This window comes from Gastrolobium bilobum, unplaced genomic scaffold, assembly GCF_033153095.1.
Source record: "Gastrolobium bilobum isolate Gb01-03AN ecotype WA unplaced genomic scaffold, APGP_CSIRO_Gbil_v1 utg1885, whole genome shotgun sequence".
In the NCBI taxonomy this organism is placed as follows: Eukaryota; Viridiplantae; Streptophyta; class Magnoliopsida; order Fabales; family Fabaceae; genus Gastrolobium; species Gastrolobium bilobum.
In genome coordinates, this window is record NW_026899589.1 from 834816 (window position 1) to 858827 (window position 24012).

Genomic DNA, 24012 nt, shown 5'->3' on the forward strand with positions numbered 1-24012 from the left:
TTCCAAGATAATCTTTCTGATACCAAGTTCTGCTTCTCCTAGATGGAGGGGTGGGGAGTGGGGATCTGTAATCACAACTTAGAATTTTCTTGGCTGGAGGAAAAATCATAATGATTCCTTAATCTTTATAAAGTTCTCGTTTTGTTTTGTTCGATGGGGCATTAACCACAATCCAACTGATCCGATCCCTCCTCTCTTCTAGCATCCTGTTTGATATTTCCTGTCAGGCCCCTTCTTGTTTAATGGCACTCTCAAAATTGTGTGCCTGGACCACTTCGCATTGTGTGATTATTCACCCGGGGAAGGGAAGGGTGAATATGGAGAATCTGGGGAAAGTGTGGTGGGAAGGGCTTTTGTTGAGAAATATAGTCCCACATTGGTTGTATGGGCAACTAATGTGAGGTTTATAAGGCCTTGGGCACTCCCACCTTTTGAGCTAGCTTTTGGGGTAGTGACCTCAAGGTTCTTAACATGGTATCAGAGCCTCGCCGCCCCCACTTTTTCTTGTGGACTTTCTTAGCACAGGTAGGCTGCCCAAAGGGCTCTCGTGTGAGGGGGCGTGTTGCCTTGGACACTTTCACCCTTTGAGCTAGCTTTTGGGGTGGTGTATCCCAAGGTTCTTAACATGGTATCAGCTTCAAGCCCAGTGGATTCTCGTGTGAGGGGGCGTGTTGAGAAATATAGTCCCACATCGGTTGTATGGGCAACTAATAAGGCCTTGGGCACTTTCACCCTTTGAGCTAGCTTTTTGGGTGGTGTATCCCAAGGTTCTTAACATGGTATCAGCTTCAAGCCCAGTGGATTCTCGTGTGAGGGGGCGTGTTGAGAAATATAGTCCCACATCGGTTGTATGGGCAACTAAATTCTTTTACTTAGATGAAATTGACTATTGAATCTATATTCCATATTTGTCTTTAGAACTATCTGCTATTGTGGTGCTTCAGGCTGAAGGTGCGGTACTCTTTGATGTTGAGCTTTACGTGATCCTGTTTTCTGGTAGGAGTACTTGGCAGATTAAAAGTATTCCATATGCATAAAACTGGAAAAAAATTTAGTGGTTACTCTAAGATTACCTAAGTATTTTTCCAGAAAACTGAGCCATCTTGATGTCTTATTGGAGTTTGTTTTGGTTCAGTTTGCTAAAAAGCCATACTAAAACAGTAATAAAATCCTTCTTGTTTCTACGTTATTCTTTACCACCATTATTGGTTAAGAAACTTTGAGCTATTGCAATTGACTACTGTTATAAAACCAGAGTACTCAACTTGAGTAAGATACCAAATCCAAAGCTGCTTGTTGCATGAATGAATATGGTGGGGATGACTAACTTGAGTAACGGTTTTCTGTTTCAAATCATGTTAGTCTAGAATTTACAAATTGAAAGCCAACTCATGCTATATAGTATTTTCCATTGGAATCAGAATACTTATTCTACGAGAATTAATTGAATCATTGATCTCTTTTCTTCTCCTTTAGACATGTTTCATCTTTGCTTGTGTTTTGATTGTTTCCTTCATTGTATGCTTTCTGATTTTCCAAGTTGTAGTGTATCCGAGTGACTGCTCCTCTGACAAATGGGGCGTAGTTTACAATATTACCTTGACAGTTTGGTGGCAGAATATGCAGAGTAAAACTTGCTCTCAGTCTCAGCACCGAAGGGTCTAATTTTTGGTTATTTTGAACATTTATATATTGCAATTTTTCAAAAAAAAATTATTTGTTTTACAAAAAGAAAAATCTAATTGTAATGCACTCTCAGGGATATAATAAAGAAGCCTGTATTCTGTTCCCCTTTCCAAATATCAGGTGGTAAAGATGTAGATCTACCCAAGTTTAGTAGTGCACGAGCAACCAAATTCCCGATGCAAGTGATTTATGAAGGCTTGGCCACTTCATTAGAAGTTTCGGCGTTCAACAATAGGACCTTGTGAGCTTTATTTCAAAGATACAAATTCTGAAAGTGCATTTATTTCAAAGATTGTTAGGGGCTGTTTGGTATGGGATTTTTGAATGAAATGATGGGGAAGTGGGACGAGGGAAATAAAATTAACATGTTTGGTATAAGAAAAAGTAAAAATAATATAGGGATATTTTTTCCCCATGAATCCCTTTTTTTACTATACATTGCTAAAATACTTTCCTCTCTCACATATGGTATTCTTTTTTTCTTAGTAAGAGACAAAAGCATTTTAACACTTATTAGACTAAAATGCCCTTAACAATATTCAAAATGATGGGTATTTTGGTTATTTTAGTTCAGATTTCTATCAATATTTTATCATCAGCCAAACATAACGTTAGTAAAATTAACTCAACTTTTCCAATAAAATTTTGGCCTACCAAACTTTTTCGTAACTTACCCGGGGAAAAATGTTTCTCACTATATTCTTGAAAATATTTTTTTTTTGGTGAAAAAAATATCTCTTATACCAAACGTCCCCTTACCTTATTTCAGGACAAGTAAATTTGGAAATATAATATTTCTATGTTTAGTATAAGCTTTAAGAAAATATTTTTGGGCATTGTTAGTTGCAAGAGAAGTGACATTCCCATGTTTTGTTTGAATTTTGTTTGCATGATGAGAGATGAATATATTATTTCTTATGGTATGAGAATGAAAGTTATCTTTAATCCAGCCATTAATTTCTACTCCCACTTCGTTCTACCGTATTCTTTCTCTGCCACCATTTAAAATTTAAATAAGATTCCCAAAATATTAATTGTGAATCAAACATGTTTATGAATTTAACAAGAAATAACATTCTTGGTTATCATATTTATGGGTAGCGGACTGCTAAGGATAAATTTTTTAATACTTTTTTATTGTTTAGTGAAATTTCATGTGTGTTTTACTAAATAATTTGAGCCCACTTTTTATTAGTGTGGTTTATGTGAGATTTCACCTTATAATAAAAAATATTTTAAAAAAAAGTGTTGCCGGCCTTTCTCTTTATTCTCCTATTGGGAATGCTATTTTTTTTTTAAAATATTCTAATCGGTTCGTCACTTTATCATTAGTTCGATTTGAAATGAGTTCTGAGATTAAGACTTTAAATTTTTCTTAAAAATAATATTAGAAAAGATCGAATACATATTTTTTTACCTTCACCTACTCAATTCTTTAGCGCCAACTGAACTACTATCACTTAATAGAAAATGTCATTCTTTATATCGAAGAGTAAAGTTCTAGCGATTTTAGTCCTGTCAACCGACATGAAGCTTTATCCATGACGCCACTCTTATGTTGGAGATTTAAATAATGAAAGGTAGGATTTAATGATCTTTAGTATGCTGACTAAATCCCAATTAGACTAGTTGATATTTCTTATAGGCTGCTGTATGCATATTCATTAATATAAGAATATGATAGATCTACCTAATCTTCAATAAACCATAACTGAAGTATAATTATTTTGTGTTTAAAATATGGGATTAATATTTTTCATATTATATAAGATAATTTTATATCGTACATATATATAAAAGTGTGTAGAGTTTATATTTTTTTCTCTTTTTTTTTCTATAGACTCCACATATTTTTATATGTGTGTTTCTATCTTTTATAACGTAAGAAACATTAATCCTGTATAATTGGCATCACTGTTTTTGGCTTTTTGCAGTGGAGAAGGGCTGGTAGGAGGCTGATTAGTGGTTGGTATAATCCGAGACTTTAGTGCTTTGTTAGCATAGTCTTATCCACTGATTAAAAGAATTAAAGGTTGGACCATGATGGACGAATAAAATTACATATATTATGCCTCACTATATCGTGAAGTATGTTTTATACTACTAGTTGTTTAAGTTTATCTGAGGAACACAACCATCTATTGAATATTATTGATAAGGATGGGAAACCTCCACACAACAAAGCCTACGTATGCACCATAAATTTTTTTAAAGTGAATTTGTCCCAAAATGTGGAAGTAATAATGGATCTATACTAATTTAATTTAAAATAATTGCTTTTATTGTTTTTTTGTTCTCCACACGCAACAATACGGGGGGGTTGTGCATATTGCATATTCTGATTGACTCAGAAATTCCATGTGCATTTAAGTGTATCTATCGGTATAGTGAGAAAGGTAGGTTGGATAGTTAGCTGGTGGTACTTGGGTTTAAATTGGAAGAAAAAAAAAATTGATGCAATTAATGAGTGCTTGTACGATGTCCCATATTTTTTTGATATAATACAAACAAACAGAGGAGGCTAGTGACAAAGTGAATAAAGCACCAAGGTTTATTATAATGAAGGAAAGAAAGGAAGAAGGTGATGTTTTTGAATCAATGAGAGAGATGGTTCCAAGGTCATCACCACCAACACCACCTCCACTTCCAAAATTCAGAGTCTTCTCAAGACCAAGAGAAGAAGAGAGTGTGACAAAGAGAGAAATTGCCAAGTTTTGGAGGCAAAAGCAGATTGAGGAGGAGGATCACCTCCTTGCTGCTATCAAGTCAGCAGCAAGACTCCGTGCACGCAATCTCACGGTAAGGTCCATAAATGATAAATCCATTATGTGAATTACACACACACACACAACAATATGTACTCTAAAACAAAATGGCCTCTTTTTTTGTTTTTGAGCTTAAGGGATAATAGGCATATAGCTAGCTTTGAAGGAGTCTGGGTTAGCTTTATTGCTCCATCGAATGAAAATTGTTTATTTGATCTGTGAACTCTGTCACATAATTAATATATATTCTTCATGATGTGTAGTTAATTTGTTATATATATATGGGAAAAGTTCACTGATGCCCCTGTGGTTTGCTTCAGAATCATTTATGCTCCTGTGGTTTTTTTTCTATCACATATGCCCCTGTGCTTTGTAAAAAATAAGAAACCACAGGGGTATATGTGATAAAAAACATACCCTTTTACAAACCACAGGAGCATATGTGATAAGAAAAAAACTACATGGACATAAGTGATTCTGAAGTAAATCACAGTGGCATTGGTGAACTTTTCCTATGTATATAACAGAAATATGGATTCTAAATGGTTATGTTAGCCATATTATAATTCTTCCTCCACCATCCTTTTTTCTTTGTGTCATTATTAACTTAAGCCTATTGGTTTACAGGAGCAAGAGTACCGGAGCTTCGAATTTTCCTTGAGGACTCATGACACTGATGAAGATGACCCAAAGGAAGAGAGGGTCAAAAGGGTTGTGGGGACAAATGATTGCTGCAAAAAAGACACGAAGGACAAGGAAGTGCGTGTGGGAATAAAGGATTGGTTAGTAAATTCTCTCTTTTATTGAACTCTTGATTGTTGTCGCGTTGATATTTACACAAAATTAATTTTCCTTCACAGCCTCACAAAACCCCACAAATTATCGCTCATTACTCAATTTATCTCTCTTCGTTCATGAAAATCATTACATGAAATTCTTAAATTGTTTAGTCACGTGCTCTATTCCTCTAAGTGGGGAACAAAATAGAAAGAGTAACATGCTGAATTCTAGGTGGTCATTTGCCTTGTAATTCTTGATAGATGCATCAAGTTGCTGCTTTTTATCAATGGTTCATGTAGGAGTATGAGGCCACGAAAAATGAAACCAGAAAGTCATAGTTGAGCGTTTTGATTATTAACTACTTGGTGATCAAAGATATGACTGATAGGAAAGAAAATACAAAAAGTCAGAAATAGATGGCTCCATACTCCAAACTGGTAAAGTCATTTGTGTTGACCAATGGCCAAAGCAATTACTTGAAATTCTTTAGGTAAGATGGAAATTGTCTCCTTTTGGAAGAGGAATTAGTTTTACCTTTTTTACGTGACAGTGATCTAATGCATCATCTATTTCAATAAGTAATTAGTCTTAAGACCGTACTCTGAAAGCAAAATGATCGGAGAAGATTAAGTAAGAATAACTCTAGATTAGATACAAAAAAAATAAAATGAATCTAGACAAAATGCTTCAATCCTTCCAATTCCACACGCATCAGGGCAACCCCAATACTGGGACAATTAATACCATTTTATGTTCAGAGAAAATTCTAACAGCGTTTTGAGGTAAACTATTAGGGTTTAGTTTTTCTCATGGAGATAAAATATCTCTTATACACACATAAAAGTATGTAAGACTCAGTTTTTTATCTTTCTTCTCTTCACATTGTCTCACATGGGTCTCACACACTTTGATGTATATGCGGAAAATAAAATTATCTCTTACAACATGAGAAATATTAATCCCAAAATATTAATAGCATTTTCCAAAAAACTGTTATAAATTGAGTAAGAAAAGAGATTTAAATAATTGTTAAAATTTTGAGAATAAATACTTTTTTTTGGTGAATAGAATAAATACATCTGTATTTAGTTATTTTATAGACAATTTCATTTTAATTTTTTTTTTCTTCAAAATTATATATTGGGAGAAATAGTAATACCATTTGTTTTGACATGTGCAGGTGGACAAAAAGCAAGTATGCATATTTGAACCAACCAGCCGTAGATTCCATGGATCCTCCTAAGAAACGAACTTCTACTTATGTTCCCAATTATCTTTCTTACAAGCCCAAGGCTTTGTATCCTACCGCTATTGGTGTTTTTTAAGCCATGGGAGGCCTTCCAATATTGCTTGTTAATTAAGTATGGAACTCTTGGTAGTGTTCCTAATGTGCATGTTTTATTTGTCATTCAAATGTGTGCTCTTTTATGAGTATTGTCGGACCTTCGTATTTTGTATGGTTTGAAATACCCTTTGCCCCTTTGGTCTATTGAATACACAATAAAAAGTCATTCCTTGGTCAAGTCTAAAAAATATGCAAGTACTTTCTGTGTGTCAGTCTTATTGTTCTGTTTCCTTGTTATTTATCAGGGATAAGATTACTGAACATTGATGTTCTTGTTACATACTTATTAGTATTTAATTATTGAGGTATGTTATATTTACAAATTTTTTTGTTTACAAACTACACTAAGTACGACCGGTCATACTTTAATCATGCAGTGTACGACCGGTCGCACTTAGTGTAATTTGCAAAAAAAAATTTTGTAAACCAATCCTATCCCTTAATTATTAGCAGCATAATAAATGTATCGGAGGAGTTGTCTCTTCCAGTCTACTTTATCATCCTCTGCCAGCTAATTTTATGCTGAATTCCACAAAACTATGGTTGCACACTCGGCATCGTCAACCTAAAACTTATTTAATTAAAATGAATATGATTTTAAAGAACTCCACGCCTGTACAACCGAGCATGTCGTAAAATTGCCATTGTTATTTACATATTAAATTTAAATTTAGATTAGGATATTGAGACACATATTTATATAAAATGTAAATCTTTTAATCATTATAATTTGAGCCGCGTCAGGGACGTAAATTATGCTTCTCTTATGTATGAACTCTGTCTAAATCGTTCTATCCGGAACTAAGATTCTTATTCAATTCAATTTCATGTTTTTCATCAAAGTTTCTTAATGTAATGAAGAATGTGTATAATTTATAAAATTAAACTGAACTTCATTAAACTGAACTTCGTTAAACTGAACTTCACTGTTTGAAATTTAAAGTGTAAAATAACTATTACAATTACAAATATTACAATTCCATTTTGGTGATACGTGTTATATCAATTGATTCCAATCAGATTATTTTTCATGTGAATGAGGAAGTTTTGATTTCGAGATATGAGATGCATGCACCAGAAGAGGTACTATTTCTAAGCAGTGGTGGAGCCACGGTGGTGTCAGCAGGTACTCTGGCACTGACTAATTTAGTCACGGTTATTTAGCTATGCTTGAAATGTAGCAAATCATATTTCAAGTTTTTTGAAAATTAGCCACGTTTGGTCGTAACTATATAACTGTGGCACCAGCTGAATATTTTGGCACAAGCTTAAATGTCTTGCTGGCTCTGCCACTGTTTCTAAGTCTCATCTGGCTGTAGATAACGGTGATTGTGAATTCAGGTGATCGGAGCGAGCGGTGATGCACGAGATTTACTTAAGTTAATCAGTGAATGAATTGGAGAGTCATCAAAAGAACTACATACTTAAAGATTATCCCTTTTAATTGGATAAATGGAAATGAATCGTATAATGTGAGAGGTTATTTCTCATTGAGTCTCATTGAGATACTAAGGGTAATGGAAAAATATATTATAATAACAAAAAAATAATCACTCTTAATATACATCTCAATAACTAAAATCCTTACATATGATTCATATTACATGAAAAGATTAAAGATAAATAATCGATTTGATGCATGCGAGGCATCCAATGAAAATAGGAGGCAAGGCGGCTAAGGTGTTATGTCACATACATGACCCATAAATACAAGAAGGATGTCATGGAACGTTTCGATGATTTGTTGTTGGGGCCACACAACGATTATTAACAAAGTATAAATTATGAAAAATATATATATTTGGGTAATTGATTTGTCCGGTTGTCACATTAGAAGGCGGGGTCCATTCGAAAGAGAAAAGAAAAAAAAAAAAAATCAAAATGGACCCATACCTTGTTTTGTGTCAGTAGAAGACACATTTTTCTTTGATATTAGGAGAAATTAATTACCGTATTTTTTATGTTTGTTCAAGGACATGAGAAAAAGGTTTTTTCTTAAAAAATAAAATAAACCAATCAAATAACTATAGGATTTAATATCTCATATGAATCTCACACACTTTTACATATTTATAAGAAATAATTTTATTTTTTATAATATAAGAAACATCAAACTCATAATTATAATACAAAAAAAATTAGAAATACACAAATATATATATATATATATGAAAAATATTTGTCCTTTTAAATGATATAATTTTGTGTCATTTTAGCACTTAACCATTGATTTTTGTCAATCAACGGTTATAATTTATTAGGTGAAACTTATTAATTAATTAATAATTCACAATAAATTATAACCATTGATTGAGAAAAATCAATGGTTAGAATCTAAAATATCACAAAGTTATACTCTTTAGAAAGATAAACATTTTTTTCATATATATATATCAAAGGTAAAAACGTTTCTCATGTCATAAGAAATAAAATTATTTTTTGCTATCCTAAAATTATGTTATTTTGAGGGTTGAGTGAGTTAATAAAGAGTGTTTTGGTAAAATTTATATAATAAACAAATAAATAAAATTATCAAAATATCCTTCTTTAATTTTTTTTCAATTCTTAAAGTGACGTAATTTTAGAATTGTAGAAATAACTTTATCTCTATTACTGGAGAGACAATAAAACCTAGAGAGGAGATATTTTTATTACTAAAAAAATTCACTACTAAAACACTACAATCAACTTAAATACCGTTAGATCAAAGAGAAAGAATATTAAAATATTTATGAATAAAGAGAAAATGATGATTAGATAGGAGTGAGTTGGTAGTAAGTTTTTTTTATAATAATACCAAAACTCAAAAATAATTTGAAGGATAAAATCTAATAGCACCAGCTACCGACAATGCATGGTCACGGAACATATAAATCAATACATTTTGCGAGACGAACGCATTTATAACGAAAATGGAAAAGTTGTTTATCAATACTAATTAATTAATTAATTATTTTCTATTAATTAGTTTAAACTTTTAAAGTTGGAACAGTGTGAAGCGCAGAAAGAAACAATCCCTTCCTCCATCCACCCTGTAGCTGCAACGAAATTGTATAGGATAGACAACATTGTGCTGTGCTATAGTTGGATACTTGGATTTATTGAATTTGAGATCTTGTGGATCTGATCTGAGCTGAGCTGAAGTCAACAATGGCGAAAGCCAGGTACTCTCGGCTTCCGTCTCGGAAATCATCATCATCTTCTACGTTGATCCTTACCTTGTTCCTCGTCTTCACCTTCCTCGTTCTCATTCTCCTCGCTCTCGGCTTCCTCTCCTTTCCTAACAACTCGCGTGACAATTTTCCCAAACCTAACGATCTTACCTCCATTGCTCGGAACACTATCCATCGGTAGCTACCTTGCTCCTATTCTATTTTTTTATTGATATCATTATTCATTTCGATTGGTTTATATTATGTTTCGAGTTTCCTTGTTTCTTCTTCTTCTAACCAGAACCGACGATGAAGATGAGAGGGGAGAGCAGTGGGTTGAATTAATATCGTGGGAGCCTAGAGCTTTTGTTTATCATAATTTTCTGGTCAGTTTCCCCTTTTTTTCTTTCCCATTATAATAATTTCTTTCTATTTTCAATTTTTTGATTGTACACATCCTAATATAGAATACTGCTTTTGTCGTTACTTGCATCAAATTTCGGAAAGTTGGTTTTATTTGGTAATTTGACTGGATTGTATGTTAATGATTAAGTAAAACTAGGGTAACAAGGTTGTGCGTGCAGAGGAATAAAGTTGGGGTTTAGTACCATGATTTTATCTTGATATATAACAGTTAAGAGTCTTCTAATTCCTTGTAGTTCTTGTTGGTGTGGTGAGTTCATCTTTCTTTTACTGATTTCTTAATTTGAAAGGTAGGATATTAGCAAAACTGTTGTGTTTTCTTTGGCTAAATGATGCTTGACAGAACGTTCAAATGGTGTATTTAACAGTTTGAATGTGACTTTAGCATGATGGGATGACGTTGTGCTTGGTTAAGCTTCTTGTTCATCTGGAGCATTATTAATTTAGTATGATGCATTATATTGTCTCCACTTTCCAAAAACTGAAGTTCAGCTGATTAATCTGAGCAGACCAAGGAGGAATGCGAATATCTAATCGATATAGCGAAACCAAGTATGCATAAGTCAACAGTTGTCGATAGTGAAACTGGAAAGAGTACAGACAGCAGGTTGGACTATTTCCTATCTTTCTCTACTAAGTGTCCTTTGATATTGAAAATAATTTATTTTGCATTAGTTACACTCCGCGGCTTCTGTCTTCCTTGATGGAAAACCTTATCTTTGCATATTCCTTTTATATTTAGAGTACGTACAAGCTCTGGAACTTTTCTGGCCAGAGGACGTGATAAGATTGTGAGGAACATTGAGAAAAGAATTGCTGACTTTACTTTTATTCCAGCAGGTAAGTACTTTGCGCTCTTATCTCTTTTATGAACATTGACTTTTATTAATAAAATTAAGGATTTGTTGCTGGTGCTGTTTTTCCTGGTTCACCTGTGTGTTAAGTCAACAGTAGAATCTAATTGTTATATGTTTTGTTTACCATACTATCTCTAGTGAACTATTTGTCTGTGATTGAGAACTTTTGAGTTGTTGGAAATGTTATACATGTGTGATGTGTCTTGAATGGACATAGCAACAAGAACTCCAGATGAGACTGACTTAGGTGATTGCAGACTGTTGTTCTGTGAAATTTAAGTTGTGTATACGCTCTCTAATTCTGCTTGCTAAGTCTTGTGCAATTTTGGGCTTTTCTTGTTTGTGAAAGGAAAAAATAAATCATGTAGTGCTAAAGAATTCTTTTGGGATATTGGTGACTATGTCCACATTATTTTTAGCAATTAATTTCTTTAAAATGAAATTACAATAATAGTTCTTGAAATACATCCAAGGCTAGGATCTGCTTCTAATTTCAATAATACATGCTTTAATTCCAGCTATCCACTTTAGATTGTGCCATTCTAACATGTTTTGCCTCAACTCAATGTTGAGGAGTTAGTCTAGTCTAGTTCAAGTCTTTATATAAAAAATTTCATTGGATATTTGGAAACTGATTTTCCGCCAAGCAAATAAACATCATCATCAACACATTTATCCCAAACTAATTGGGGAATAAACCCAAATAAAAAGCAAGAAAAGATTGAGGGAAAAGAAGGGAAGAAAAATAAATAAAAATTAAAGGAAAATAAAATAAAGTTAAAATAATGATAGATCAACATCAACATCAACAACACCTTTATCCCAAATTAATTGGGGTCGGTGGTAGATGAACCCACATAAAAGATACAAAACGGTTGAAAAAAAGTTATAAAAAAAAAAAAGCCAAAAAAAAAATAAATAAAAATAAACAAATAAAATAAAAATATAAAATAAGATAAAATAAAATAACAATATATGTATATATAAATAAATAAAAGTAAAAAAGAAAATGATAGATAAGAGAGAAAAATAAATAAGAGGAAAAAAATGGTAAAAATAAAAAAAGATAAAAAAAAGGGAAAAATAAATTTGAGAGGCAAATAATTAAATAAAGAAAGAAAGATATGAAGGGAAATATAGGGGAAATGGACTATGATCTATGATGGATATTTTCAGTTGCCTTTGTCATCTGGCTTTCTGGTTTATGATCTATGATGGGCCTGAAATAATTAGTTAGTTAGTTAAGGAATTGCTTCTAGAATATTCAATGAGTGGGATAAAAGGTGAGTGAATGTGTGTAGTGAGGTATGCATGTATTCAATACTGGTTTAGTGGGAAAATTGGAAGACCTCTAGGAAACTCTTGAGCCTAGGTATTTGGTTTGAGGGGGAGTTGAGGCTTTCTAGGTTTATTTTGTGCATTTTATCTTTGTAAGGAGCTTGGGTCCATGTCTGTTTTCATCATTTTCAGTTTTATAAAAGTAGGTTCTATCAATCTATAAGTTGGTTATTTTTTCTTATGCTTCCCAAATTAATACATAAGCTATGTCTCACAATATACAGATCACGGTGAAGGACTTCAAGTTCTACACTATGAAGTTGGACAAAAGTATGAGCCTCACTATGACTACTTTCTTGATGAATTTAACACAAAGAATGGGGGTCAGCGTATGGCAACAGTACTGATGTACCTGTAAGCGACATCATGTGCTCTCTTGGTTGTTAACTTTGTCTTGGATATGAAGACAGGTGTTTCATGCTGTGGTTCTTTTTTATTTTAATGATAACAGTACAGATGTTGAAGATGGGGGTGAGACAGTGTTCCCAGCTGCCAAAGGGAATATTAGTTCTGTGCCATGGTGGAATGAGCTTTCTGATTGCGGAAAAAAGGGACTTTCGATTAAGCCAAAGAGGGGTGACGCTTTACTTTTCTGGAGCATGAAGCCAGATGCAACTTTAGATCCATCAAGCTTGCATGGTTATTTTTTCTTCTTCTTATTATTATTTTATAATAGTGCTGCTAGATGTGTCTGCGAGCTTTCACATTTAGAGATCAATTAACAAAACTGTTTTCTTGATAATTTTCAGGTGGTTGTCCAGTGATTAAGGGTAACAAGTGGTCAAGTACCAAATGGATACGTGTCAATGAATACAAAGCTTGAATGTACATTCCTATAGGTACTTATCTCCTATAGATTACTTGCATTGCATGCTGTTTTATATAAAATGTAATCATGAATGTTGATTTGTGTTACACTATCATGTTCATCAAGTTCCAGAGTTCTTGGGTTCAGTTGACCTTAAGATCATAGATTTAGTCCCAAAATATAAGCTTGTTTGGAGGTAGCTTAGAATCATCTGCAACCTGTTCAATTCTTCTTTGCATCGAGTTTGCTAAAACTGGAAAACTGATATCTGTGTACTTCATATTCTACATTGTTTGCAGACTTGTATTTACAGCTTACTAGTTTGTCTTGCTCAGCATGATTCTCAACTGTTGCGTTTAGTTTAACAAAATTTAATATGCTAGTTGTTGCTGATCACCTTTCTCACGTCGATTGACTTATTTTTCAGGCTTGTCTGAGTTCATCACGCCAGTGATGTACAATTTTAAAGTCTCAGCTAAAAACTTTTCAAGATAATGCCTCGTGTTGGAAGGAAATTTTTACTGCATGATACGGCATTCTGTAATTGTGGATGTTCTGCTGTACCTCCTAACTCATTTTTTCCCTACCCTTTTCTTTCATATTAGTAGCAAATATAAAAATATTTATGTTCCTGTGAATTTACATTAGGGAGGTTCAAGAAAATGTATGAAATCCAATAGATTGATCAAGTATACCAGCTTTGTCCTCAGAACTCGGTTACCCTTGTCTAGTAATTTCTGTTATGTCTGCTTGTGTTGTTGCCTATTTATGAGGGGCCCTCTCTACATTTTTGCACGTTTTAATCTATAGAGCAGTGCCATAGTTCTCTTACCATGATCAAACTGTTTGAAAATTCCTTTGCTGTGATATTGATAATTTTTCCCCTTGGTTTGAGTAAGGCTGAAAATGAGTTTCCAAAAGCCATAATAAATAAATAGTGCTCCTATACCTCTCTTGATATTAATGGGAGATAGTTTGGCTAGAAGTGCAAGAAAAATAAAGGAAGCTGTCACTGAATGCATTGAAGAACGTGAATCTTGTTTGGCGGGCTGCGGCATCATCGTGGTGCTGGTGCCTGAATGGAAGTTTTTTTTAATGAAACTTCATAAATTCTTTACGGTTTTGATGACACTTGGTTAATAAATTGATTAACTCATTTTACTGAGTTGTCGTGACGTTGATCTGGTATTTATTTAGGTTTCTTTTGTTTTTTGTTTTTTGTTTTTTTTATACAATAAGATTTGATCCTATAGGCTTATGCAAATTATTCAAATCGGCAGTTTAAGTTATTTTTTAGGTTTAACTTGATTTACTTTATACAAAATATGAAAGTTTTATTTAATTCAAAAGTCTATTTAAAACAATGTTGTAAAAATCGGACTGGACTGGCAGGGTTGACTGGAATCCAGTGAACCGGTCCGGTTATCACATTGGATTGGTCAAGTATCAGATCCGGTACGATTCGGTGCGATCCGGCCGATTTTGGTGAAAAATCGGTGACCCAGCCGGTTAACCAGTGATCCGGCCTGGGTTTTAAAAAAAATTATTTTCAAAAAAAAAAAAGTTTTCCAAAAAAATAATCATAATTGACATATTTGAGTGATCTGTTACTTATTGACTTACATAAGTTATGTACCTATAATACTAATATTATCTCAGTTATGCACTATGGAGGAAATTTTGATTTGATAGTTAGAGATGTCGTTTACTGAACCTGAAACACTAATATAACAAGCTTATGTGTTTGTTTGATCCTTTATTGGACAATAATGTATAATTTATTATTTTTTATATTAAAATATTTATAATTTATATTATTTTTTCTGCTAGTTGAGTATATTGATAATTTTTTAATATAAATAATAGATTTATATATAATCACCGGGTCATGCGGTTGAACCAGTGACCCAGTGGCAGTGACCCGGTACCTCGACCGAATCATTGACCGGGCCAGTTTTAATAACATTGATTTAAAAGCTTATATTAAACAAGGGTTCAGAGTTTCTTATGTTATAAGAGATAAAATATTTTCTATATATAAAAGTATGTGAGATGCATTTGAGAATAAGAGAGCAAAAAAATTTAGGCTTCGTAGCCTTCAATTAAGCTAAGAATCTTAAGTGTTATTATTTCTAAATATATATAACTTAATAAAATTCATTATATTATGTTGTAAATTAATGTTGTATTAATTTATAATTAAATTACAAAAGTATCATAAATTCTTAATTATATATTTAAGAGAAAAGTTATACTTACAATCTATTTTTATTTACAACCACATCTTAACTATTGATTTCTGTCAATCTAACGGTTATAATTTATTGGGTCATATTTATTAATTAAATATTAATTCTAAATAAATTATAATCGTTAGATTGACGAAAATCAACGATTAAGATACGATTGAAAAAGATTGTAAACGAAAAAAAGTTGTAATTATATCTTTTCTCTATTTTAAATAATATAAAATAAATAAGCTATGCCTTAATCTATTTTGTTAAATAAGTTTATTAAAAACTTAAGCCTGTCTTATTTGCAAACCCGAAATCGGTTGAAAATAAGTTAGGTCATAGGCTTTGATAGCCACGCTTTCATCCCTAATATTGAAATTGATTTTATTTTTTTGGTGGCGAATTTGGATCAAGAAAATATTGGCCCAACATATTATTAAGCGGGAAGCCTTTTTTTTTTTAATAACATAAAGTGGGGAACATAGATTAAAATATTGGTTAACAGGGTCTTAAATTCCTTTTGCAGATTTGTAAAAAAAAAAATTTAAAAATCTTGTAAGGTCATAATATTTTTAGCACAATTGTGGAAACGTAATGTTTCATGCTTGGTGGTCCAAAACTTGTAGCATTCCTTATACCCTTTGAGTTTCACGTCACAATGCTTGTAATTTCAATAAAAAATCCTGATATTCTCAATTCTTAGAGTAAAGTGGCAACACTAGCAGTTAAATGTGTAAAACACAGGAACAAGTACTTGTTTTATCCTCGTATACAAATAAAAGAGAAATGAAAATAATGAATTCCATTTCTTTAGCAAACGACAGAGTCAACCCTTCATTGTTGTCATCGAGTGAGTTCCTTGGTTTATTAATACAACATCTGAATAGCATGGATTTTATCCCACATTGAAAGGACCTTTGCTGACCCATACTAGATTTATTTAGACAACGTTAAAAATCAGTGCCAGTGGGTGCTAGCAGCTCAACCTGCAGACTTGGTTTAATATCCGATTCAATGTTTAGCATTGATCAAGTTTCTGATGACATATTGTAAGATGCCTCCATGATTGAAGTAAGCAAGTTCAACCTGCAATGAATTAACCAAAACATCAGCACGAAAAAGGAGAAAGTCAAGTAATGAGAAAAGCACAACACAAAGAGCACTACCATCAACAAAAGATGAAAGACTCTAATATTACCTCTGTATCAAATCTCAGGGTACATACAAACTTCTTCCCATTATCTGTCACCACTGTAACATCTTGACCAGGTCGTATTTCATTCACACTGCTTGGAAGATCAATGGTGTAACGTTCATGGCCAGTCAATCCAAGAGTGTCAGCATCCTCCCCAGGCTTAAAACACAGAGGAATGATACCCATTCCCACTAAATTACTTCGGTGAATCCTTTCAAAACTTTTTGCTATTACAGCTTTCACGCCCTATAAACAATATTGAATGAATAAAGCATTTACATAAACCAACAGAATACACACAAATAAATTGGTCAGAGCAGAATGGTATTTGTGATGTACCAGTAGCATTGGTCCCTTTGCAGCCCAATCACGAGAACTTCCACTCCCATACTCCGCACCAGCCAAAATAATCATATCATGCCCCTCACTTTTGTATTTCTGACAATTACAAACAGTCAATACCAAATGGAAACAGTATATTCTTTCATATTTAATTTCAAGAGTCACAAGTTAATCTCTCAAAAAAAACAAAATAATAAAAGAAAAGAAAAAGCAGCCAACAACAATTATTCAACTACTGTTTTATGTAGAACAAATCCAACATGATATCTAGAGGGTTGAAGTCTTAAGTTTTGATTTACATATTGACTACTTTGCAATCTACCTTGGAGTAGATATGACAACAAGAAGTTTAACAAGAAACCAACTCTAAAATCTTTGGGTTAGCTACATAGTCCTGAATGAAAAAAGATACGGAATCATTCGTCATTTGTGTCTAAGGCCACTGTAACTTTATTTTTTTTCCATTCGATACTGTTGAGCATCAGAGGTAGTGCTCAAATACTTTTTACAGATTCAGCCACAAGACCACGAATCTTATTCACCCCGAAAATCAAATTTAACACAAATGCAGAGTGCGTGCTGTCGCGGAACATCATTATTTTTAAGGTGAAGGAGAAGTCATTAGAGATGGAAAAAGTAAAAACAATTGGCTAGTACACCTACATGAGACATAGTTAAGAAAAATTACCAGTGCAGCATCAAATACTGATAACTTCTCCCCTGAAGGAATGTGAATAGTTTTAGGTCCAACTTCTCCATTCAAGAATTTGTTGACAAGGCGAATATTGGCAAAAGTTCCTCGTGCCATCACCTCATCATTGCCTCGGCGACTTCCATAGGAGTTGAAGTCTCGTCTGTCAACCCCACGTTCTATAAGGTATCTGGCTGCAGAACTGTCCTTATGTATGCTGCCAGCTGGAGAGATGTGGTCAGTTGTAATACTGTCTCCAAAGTTGAGCAAACAGTAAGCACTCCTCACTCCATGAGCACCTGGGGGAGACATGCTCATATCTTTAAAATAAGGTGGCTCATGAATATAAGTTGATGCAGAGTCCCAGGCATAGAGAGTGCCAGCTGGAACAGATAAATTATTCCACATGGGATTGCCTTTGGTAATTGCATTATATGTATCCCTAAACATCTCAGGCAGCACACTTGATTGTACAACCTGAAAATTGGACAAATATGAACAATCTGTAGACAATATATTTTTATTTCTATGGAAAAGTCAGTTAAAGTGTTAAACACATTGGGCTACTTACATTCGCTATTTCTTCATTTGATGGCCAAATATCCCTGAAGAAGATCTTTGTTCCATCCTTCCCTATCCCAACAGGTTCAGTGTTAAAGTCAATGTCCACCTGCGGAATAGTATCCAAATTAGAAACCAAGAGCAAGTTTTAAAATGCATACTTGGAATTAATTTACAAGTCACATACTGTGCCAGCAAGGGCATAAGCAACGACAAGAGGAGGAGAAGCAAGATAATTAGCCCTTGTTAATGGATGAACTCGGCCCTCAAAGTTCCTATTTCCAGACAATACAGCTGCAGCTACTATATCTGGAATATTCAGAAAACCAATGTAACCTCAGATATTCCGAAGTGAGTACTAAGAAAATACCACTTACAAAAAGATATGTACCATTTTCCGTAATTGCAGATGCAACCGATTCATCAATATCCCCTGAATTTCCAATGCATGTCGTGCATCCATACCCAACTATATGAAACCCTAGCTGATTCAAATACTTCTGCAAGCCACTGCAAGAGCAATACATGATTCAGGAATCAAGATATTTCAGCCACATAAATGTGAATGCCAACTGTGTTATGGATTTATATACTTGACTATATTTTAAAGAATACCTCCTCTGCAAATACTTAGTTACAACACCAGAACCTGGAGCAAGACTTGTTTTAATCCATGGCTTCACCTAATAGTCAAAATCAAATAGTAAAACAATTGCAATCAGTTGTAGCCAACAACATATTATTGGAAAAAGACAAAAGGAAGAAAATGAAAGTCCATCGTGTATTGTATCAAATATGTATCTAACTACTAGACTGTAAAACAAAAAGCCTAAAACATTTGCTAAGGTAACTTCAACATTATTCAGAAAGTAAAGGAAGAAGAATACAAGGCCGTACTAAGTCCTACAATAGCCAGAACAATAAACATATGATTTTCCTTCTAAAGTATTTATTTGTTTGGGGGAATAAAGGAAGCAATCTCATTCCGTTCAACAATGTTATAAAAATATTACTGCAATCAGACACTAAAATAAAATCCTGTTCATGCTAGTCTATCTTATAGCCAAACTAAAGCATCGAAGTATCTGAAGGGGCAAACCTTCTCTTGAACTTTTGTAAATAATATGCGCAAGCATATCATGATCGAGGTTTAATCATAAAGTTATGATGACAAAGGTACCAAATGCAGAGAAATCTACTAACCTGCAATCCCAATTCACATGCTTTCTTTGCAACCAATGCAGCTCCGAGCATTACACTAGGATTTGAGGTATTTGTACAGCTGGTGATAGCAGCTATAACAACATCCCCATGCCTAAGATGTGCTGGTGTCCCATTGAATGTAAACTCTACAGCCTTATTCTGAGATTCTTTTGGTACAGCAAAACCCTGTAACAATGCAATATTATACAGCTCAAACAACAAAAACGATTATGGTTGTATTAAATTAAAAAAATACTAAAAGCATATAGCTAGTATAAGTATATAATCGATTGTACTATTTGACTTCCTCAAAGAATAATAAGCAGAGTCTGGGGATGTAAATTCAAATTTCATCCAAAGTAGTCAATGGTGAAAGGAACTCTTAAGTTGCTAAGAGGTTTTAACGCCTTTAAGTTAGAGGTGCCAAAAAGTGCGCACTTCACTCGAGGTACAAGGTAGGTGTTCACATTAAAAAAAGCATAAACAGTATAATATTTGACTAGTTTGCATTAATTTAGCATATGAATTAAGTGATCAAGGATAACATTCATAATAAAAAGAATGATTAAAATGAATTAGCCTATACACATTTTAATTTTCTGACTATTTTACACCCTTTAGCATCATAGTTTGCAATTTAGATGGCTGGGCTTTCTGAGCATTTTTTTAATCAATAATGTGCTAAAGGCATGACTCCCCTAATTTGTCAGATGTCCCTAAGGTGCCAAAGGTGCACGCCAAGGGAAGCACCTCAGCCAGCAAGAGGTGCTGAACCCTTCTGATGACTTGCCTTGGCACCTTTGACTATGATGATTTCATGGCAGACCAAAACAAGAAAGAAAATAATTATATAAATAGAGAAGATGCAGGCATTTACACATCTATGTGTGTGTGTGTCTGAGAGAGAGATATATGCTGCTAAGACTGCAATGCCTGCTGAAAAATCACAATTGAAAACAGAAGGAGAAGATATGAAAATTCAGACATCATAGATGCTAGGGATAAGCTGTGCTACTTTATATACACGTCAATAATAATATGCATGGTTCAAAAAGTTCATACCTTAAACCCAACTTTATTGTTGAGGCAGGCATGCCAATCTACCTTCATTTCTTTCAAAGGGACACGATCATGAGGCCTGAAGAGATTTGAAGCAATGGTTACACCATGAAAAAACAGAAAATATAATTTTACTTCTACAGTAAACTACCTCCTTCCCCTCCTAATTTGCACTTACTAACAGACCCTCCATATGAAACCCTACAAAAACTCCATTATGTTTGTTTGAAGAAAAACCCAGAACTAACTCCATAATGTTGTCAGATATCACATATTTGCTAACTAAGTAGCTTATGGATGTTTAGTAGTCAAATTTAAACTTCAATTCAGCTACGCCAAATGAACCAGTTCTTCCCTTTTCTCAAAATATATGACTGAACAAGGCTAAGAATGACAGTTCTAACAAATTTGTTAGACCTGAAAGTATTTTGGAGTTAGTGGTAGTTTTTTATTATTTATTTTTAAAGGGAAGGGAGTTTTATAAACAACTTTTCAATAGAAGGAAGGCATGTGTAGTAAATGCAAAATACTATGAAAGGTAGAATAATAACCCTTATGCTTAAGCAGAAAACATGATGACTAATTACCTTTTTGGACCTGAGACACAGGGTTCTACATCCTCAAGATTGAGCTCCAAATATGATGAGTACACTCTCTCCACTTGGGGCTACACAAAAGAAAAAATCTCAATCAAGCCAGGTTTTTTCAGGCACTTCAAATATAACTATCCCAAAACAATATATACATAGTATACCTCACTGTAGTCCACAAACATCCTGTTAGCCCGTAAATAGGATTCTATCATAGAAACCTACAAGAAAGACATGTAAGCACATGTAGTCAACATAAAATAGCAAGACATAATTGTTAACTCACAGTCTCATCACTTCTGCCAGTCAGTCTCAAATATTGCAAAGTGACATGATCCACAGGAAAGAAGCCCATGGTTGCACCATACTCAGGAGACATGTTTGCTATGGTGGCACGATCTGCTAAAGAAAGTTCACTCATGCCTTCCCCTGCATAAGGGAGATACAAAACAATTATTTAAGGGAAGATTAACCAACTAGGCAGGCGATGCTATAAAAGACGAAGAAAGATATTATAGCATCATGTACATAAATAAGTAGTTACCATAAAACTCCACAAACTTGCCAACAACCCCATGCTTTCTTAGCATTTGAGTAACAGTCAACACCAAGTCAGTAGCTGTTACACCATCTCGTAATTTGCCTAATAATTTAAACCCAACGACACCTGGTAGGACCATGCTCATGGGCTGCAAAAATATTAGAGAACTAAATAAATATTTCTAATAACAATTTATCAATTGGAGAAAACTACAAAAGCCTGAAGATATTATTATGAATAACTCAGACATTGTTAATAGTTTACTAGTTAGCAGAGGAGAGAATTGAAAAATTTCTCACAGATACTCATTGAATAATTAATTTCATTCTCTAATTTTAAAAGCAACTCAGAGTTCTACAACAAATTAACACGTTACTTTTACCTGCCCAAGCATCGCAGCTTCTGCTTCAATTCCACCAACTCCCCACCCTGCAACACCCAAGCCATCTATCATAGTTGTGTGGGAATCAGTTCCAACGACACTGTCAGGATAAAGCACACCGTTTGTGTTGAACACAACTCTACCAAGGTATTCTAAATTAACCTGCAAAAATAGAATTTGAAAAACTTGAGTCTGAAGACAAACTGGAATCACTGAATGAAGAACCAAGTTTCATATGTAAAATAAAATCATTCAAAAAGTAAATATTACAGAATCAGGTAAAATATTACATGTCCACACACACACACACATATATATCATTGGTTAATGAATGATGCAATGACCTGATGGACTATCCCTGATCCAGGAGGAACAACAAGCATGTTATCGAATGCATTTGAACCCCATTTGAGGAAACCAAATCTTTCCTTGTTCCTCTGGAATTCAAGTTCCATATTTGCCTGAACAGCATTTTCTGATCTCGCCACATCAACCTGAACAGAGTGATCAATGACAAGATCTACTGGCACCTGAAGGTAACCAATTTCAAAATCATTACACATACCCAATGCATAAAAAAATTTAAATAAAAAACTCAATATTAATCTAAATCCTTTAACTTCCACAAGCATGGGGCTTACCAAGGGGTTAATTTTATTTGAATCACCTCCAAGCTTGTTCATCGCATCTCGCATGCAAGCAAGATCAACAACAGCAGGCACCCCAGTAAAATCCTGAGGTTGACATTCAAAGCTCATTGAATACCAAAAAAATAGCTAACATTCAAAATCACTAATGTACAATAATAGAGTTCCACCCCACCACCCCCACCCCCCCCAAAAAAAATAAAAAATAAAAAATCAAATCAAATATCTTCATCATACTCACCTGCAGAAGCACTCTAGCTGGCTTGAATGGAATTTCCACCTGTTTGGGAGAGGTATTCTCCCAATCAATAATTTTTTCAACGTCATTACTCTTAACTTGAAACTCATCACAATTACGGATTGCAGATTCCAAAAGTATCCTGATAGAGTAAGGAAGCCTATCTGTGACACAAACATGAAAGTCACCATGTAATTCTGTGCCACTCCATATCAAATTCAATTCACCAATCATCAGTTAAATCGCCACATAACACATAACATCTCCCCCCCCAATAAGCAGTAACAGATCTCATCAGACACACAGGAGTAGCAGAGAAAATGCAATTGAAATATAGAACCATCCAATTCAATACAGATTTCTTTTCACATTGATCTCTTACAAGACAGTCATCCAATAACACACAAAAACAAATTGAATGGACTGAACGATTTTACTCCAAAAAATCAATCACTCACCGATTCTGGGATCGTTGAGCGCTGTCAAGCTATAGTAATTTCCAAATTCACCATCACCAGCAGGCTTCTCCAGCGTCTTCAAAATACTCTTGAAAGGATTTTGAGTCGCTGCACCAACCAACCAACCAACCAAACATTTCAAAAAATAAAAAAATAAAATAAAAAATCAGAAAAGTGAATCGTATTTGCTTGGCAACATGTAAGAAGTGAAAATGAAAGAGAATCGTGTTACCCATGGTAACAACAATCTTAGTCCCCTGTAGCTAAGAGATTGAGATCGATCAAACTACGAGAAGAGAGAGAGAGAGAGAGAGCGAGAGAGAGGAGTAGGTGGGAGCGAGAGTGGTGTTGTGTTTTGAGGAGAGAGAAAGGAAGTGGGAACGTAGGCAAGGTGGTATTGTCGTATTATTTAATTGTCTATTATTTGTTTTGGTCGTCTGAAATGTCGTTGCGATATGCAGTCATGTGCTAACTAAACTTTCTCATTCAGTGTATATCTTCAAACTATTATCATACAACTTTGTGAAAAGAATCTTCATTTTGCACTTTCTTATCATTATTGTCTTAATGAAATGACAGAAAATATCGACCCCCATCTTATCACGGACAATAATATTTTCATATTTTTTATTATATTACGTTTATTTTTACTAATAATTTGTTATTTTATATTAGAGTTTATCGTTTTCATTTCTCAAGTCATTTGAGATAATTTTA

General features: G+C 33.8%; 3 protein-coding genes across 3 annotated transcripts; 2 read left to right on the top strand and 1 right to left on the bottom strand.

Moving 5' to 3' along the window:
• Positions 1 to 4164: 4164 nt before the first annotated feature.
• LOC133291793 (uncharacterized) lies at positions 4165 to 6804 on the top strand. The gene is made up of 3 exons (XM_061490124.1): positions 4165 to 4485; positions 5079 to 5233; positions 6412 to 6804. Exons 1-3 carry the CDS (start codon positions 4246 to 4248, stop codon positions 6554 to 6556), a joined length of 540 nt encoding a protein of 179 aa, XP_061346108.1. The 5' UTR covers positions 4165 to 4245; the 3' UTR covers positions 6557 to 6804.
• Positions 6805 to 9632: 2828 nt separating this feature from the next.
• Positions 9633 to 13873, top strand: LOC133291764 (probable prolyl 4-hydroxylase 10). The gene is made up of 8 exons (XM_061490087.1): positions 9633 to 9926; positions 10030 to 10114; positions 10661 to 10758; positions 10894 to 10991; positions 12571 to 12700; positions 12798 to 12985; positions 13096 to 13185; positions 13582 to 13873. Exons 1-7 carry the CDS (start codon positions 9727 to 9729, stop codon positions 13167 to 13169), a joined length of 873 nt encoding a protein of 290 aa, XP_061346071.1. The 5' UTR covers positions 9633 to 9726; the 3' UTR covers positions 13170 to 13185; positions 13582 to 13873.
• A 2517-nt stretch (positions 13874 to 16390) lies between these two features.
• LOC133291763 (aconitate hydratase 1) lies at positions 16391 to 23670 on the bottom strand. Its single transcript, XM_061490086.1, has 20 exons — positions 23528 to 23670; positions 23296 to 23403; positions 22841 to 23001; positions 22594 to 22686; positions 22297 to 22482; positions 21953 to 22114; positions 21574 to 21718; positions 21316 to 21458; positions 21194 to 21250; positions 21027 to 21106; positions 20443 to 20518; positions 19381 to 19566; positions 18793 to 18860; positions 18569 to 18687; positions 18365 to 18486; positions 18188 to 18286; positions 17614 to 18093; positions 16923 to 17021; positions 16587 to 16829; positions 16391 to 16474 (listed from the first exon to the last, which is right to left on the bottom strand). Exons 1-20 carry the CDS (start codon positions 23529 to 23531, stop codon positions 16400 to 16402), a joined length of 2706 nt encoding a protein of 901 aa, XP_061346070.1. The 5' UTR covers positions 23532 to 23670; the 3' UTR covers positions 16391 to 16399.
• Positions 23671 to 24012: the final 342 nt, after the last annotated feature.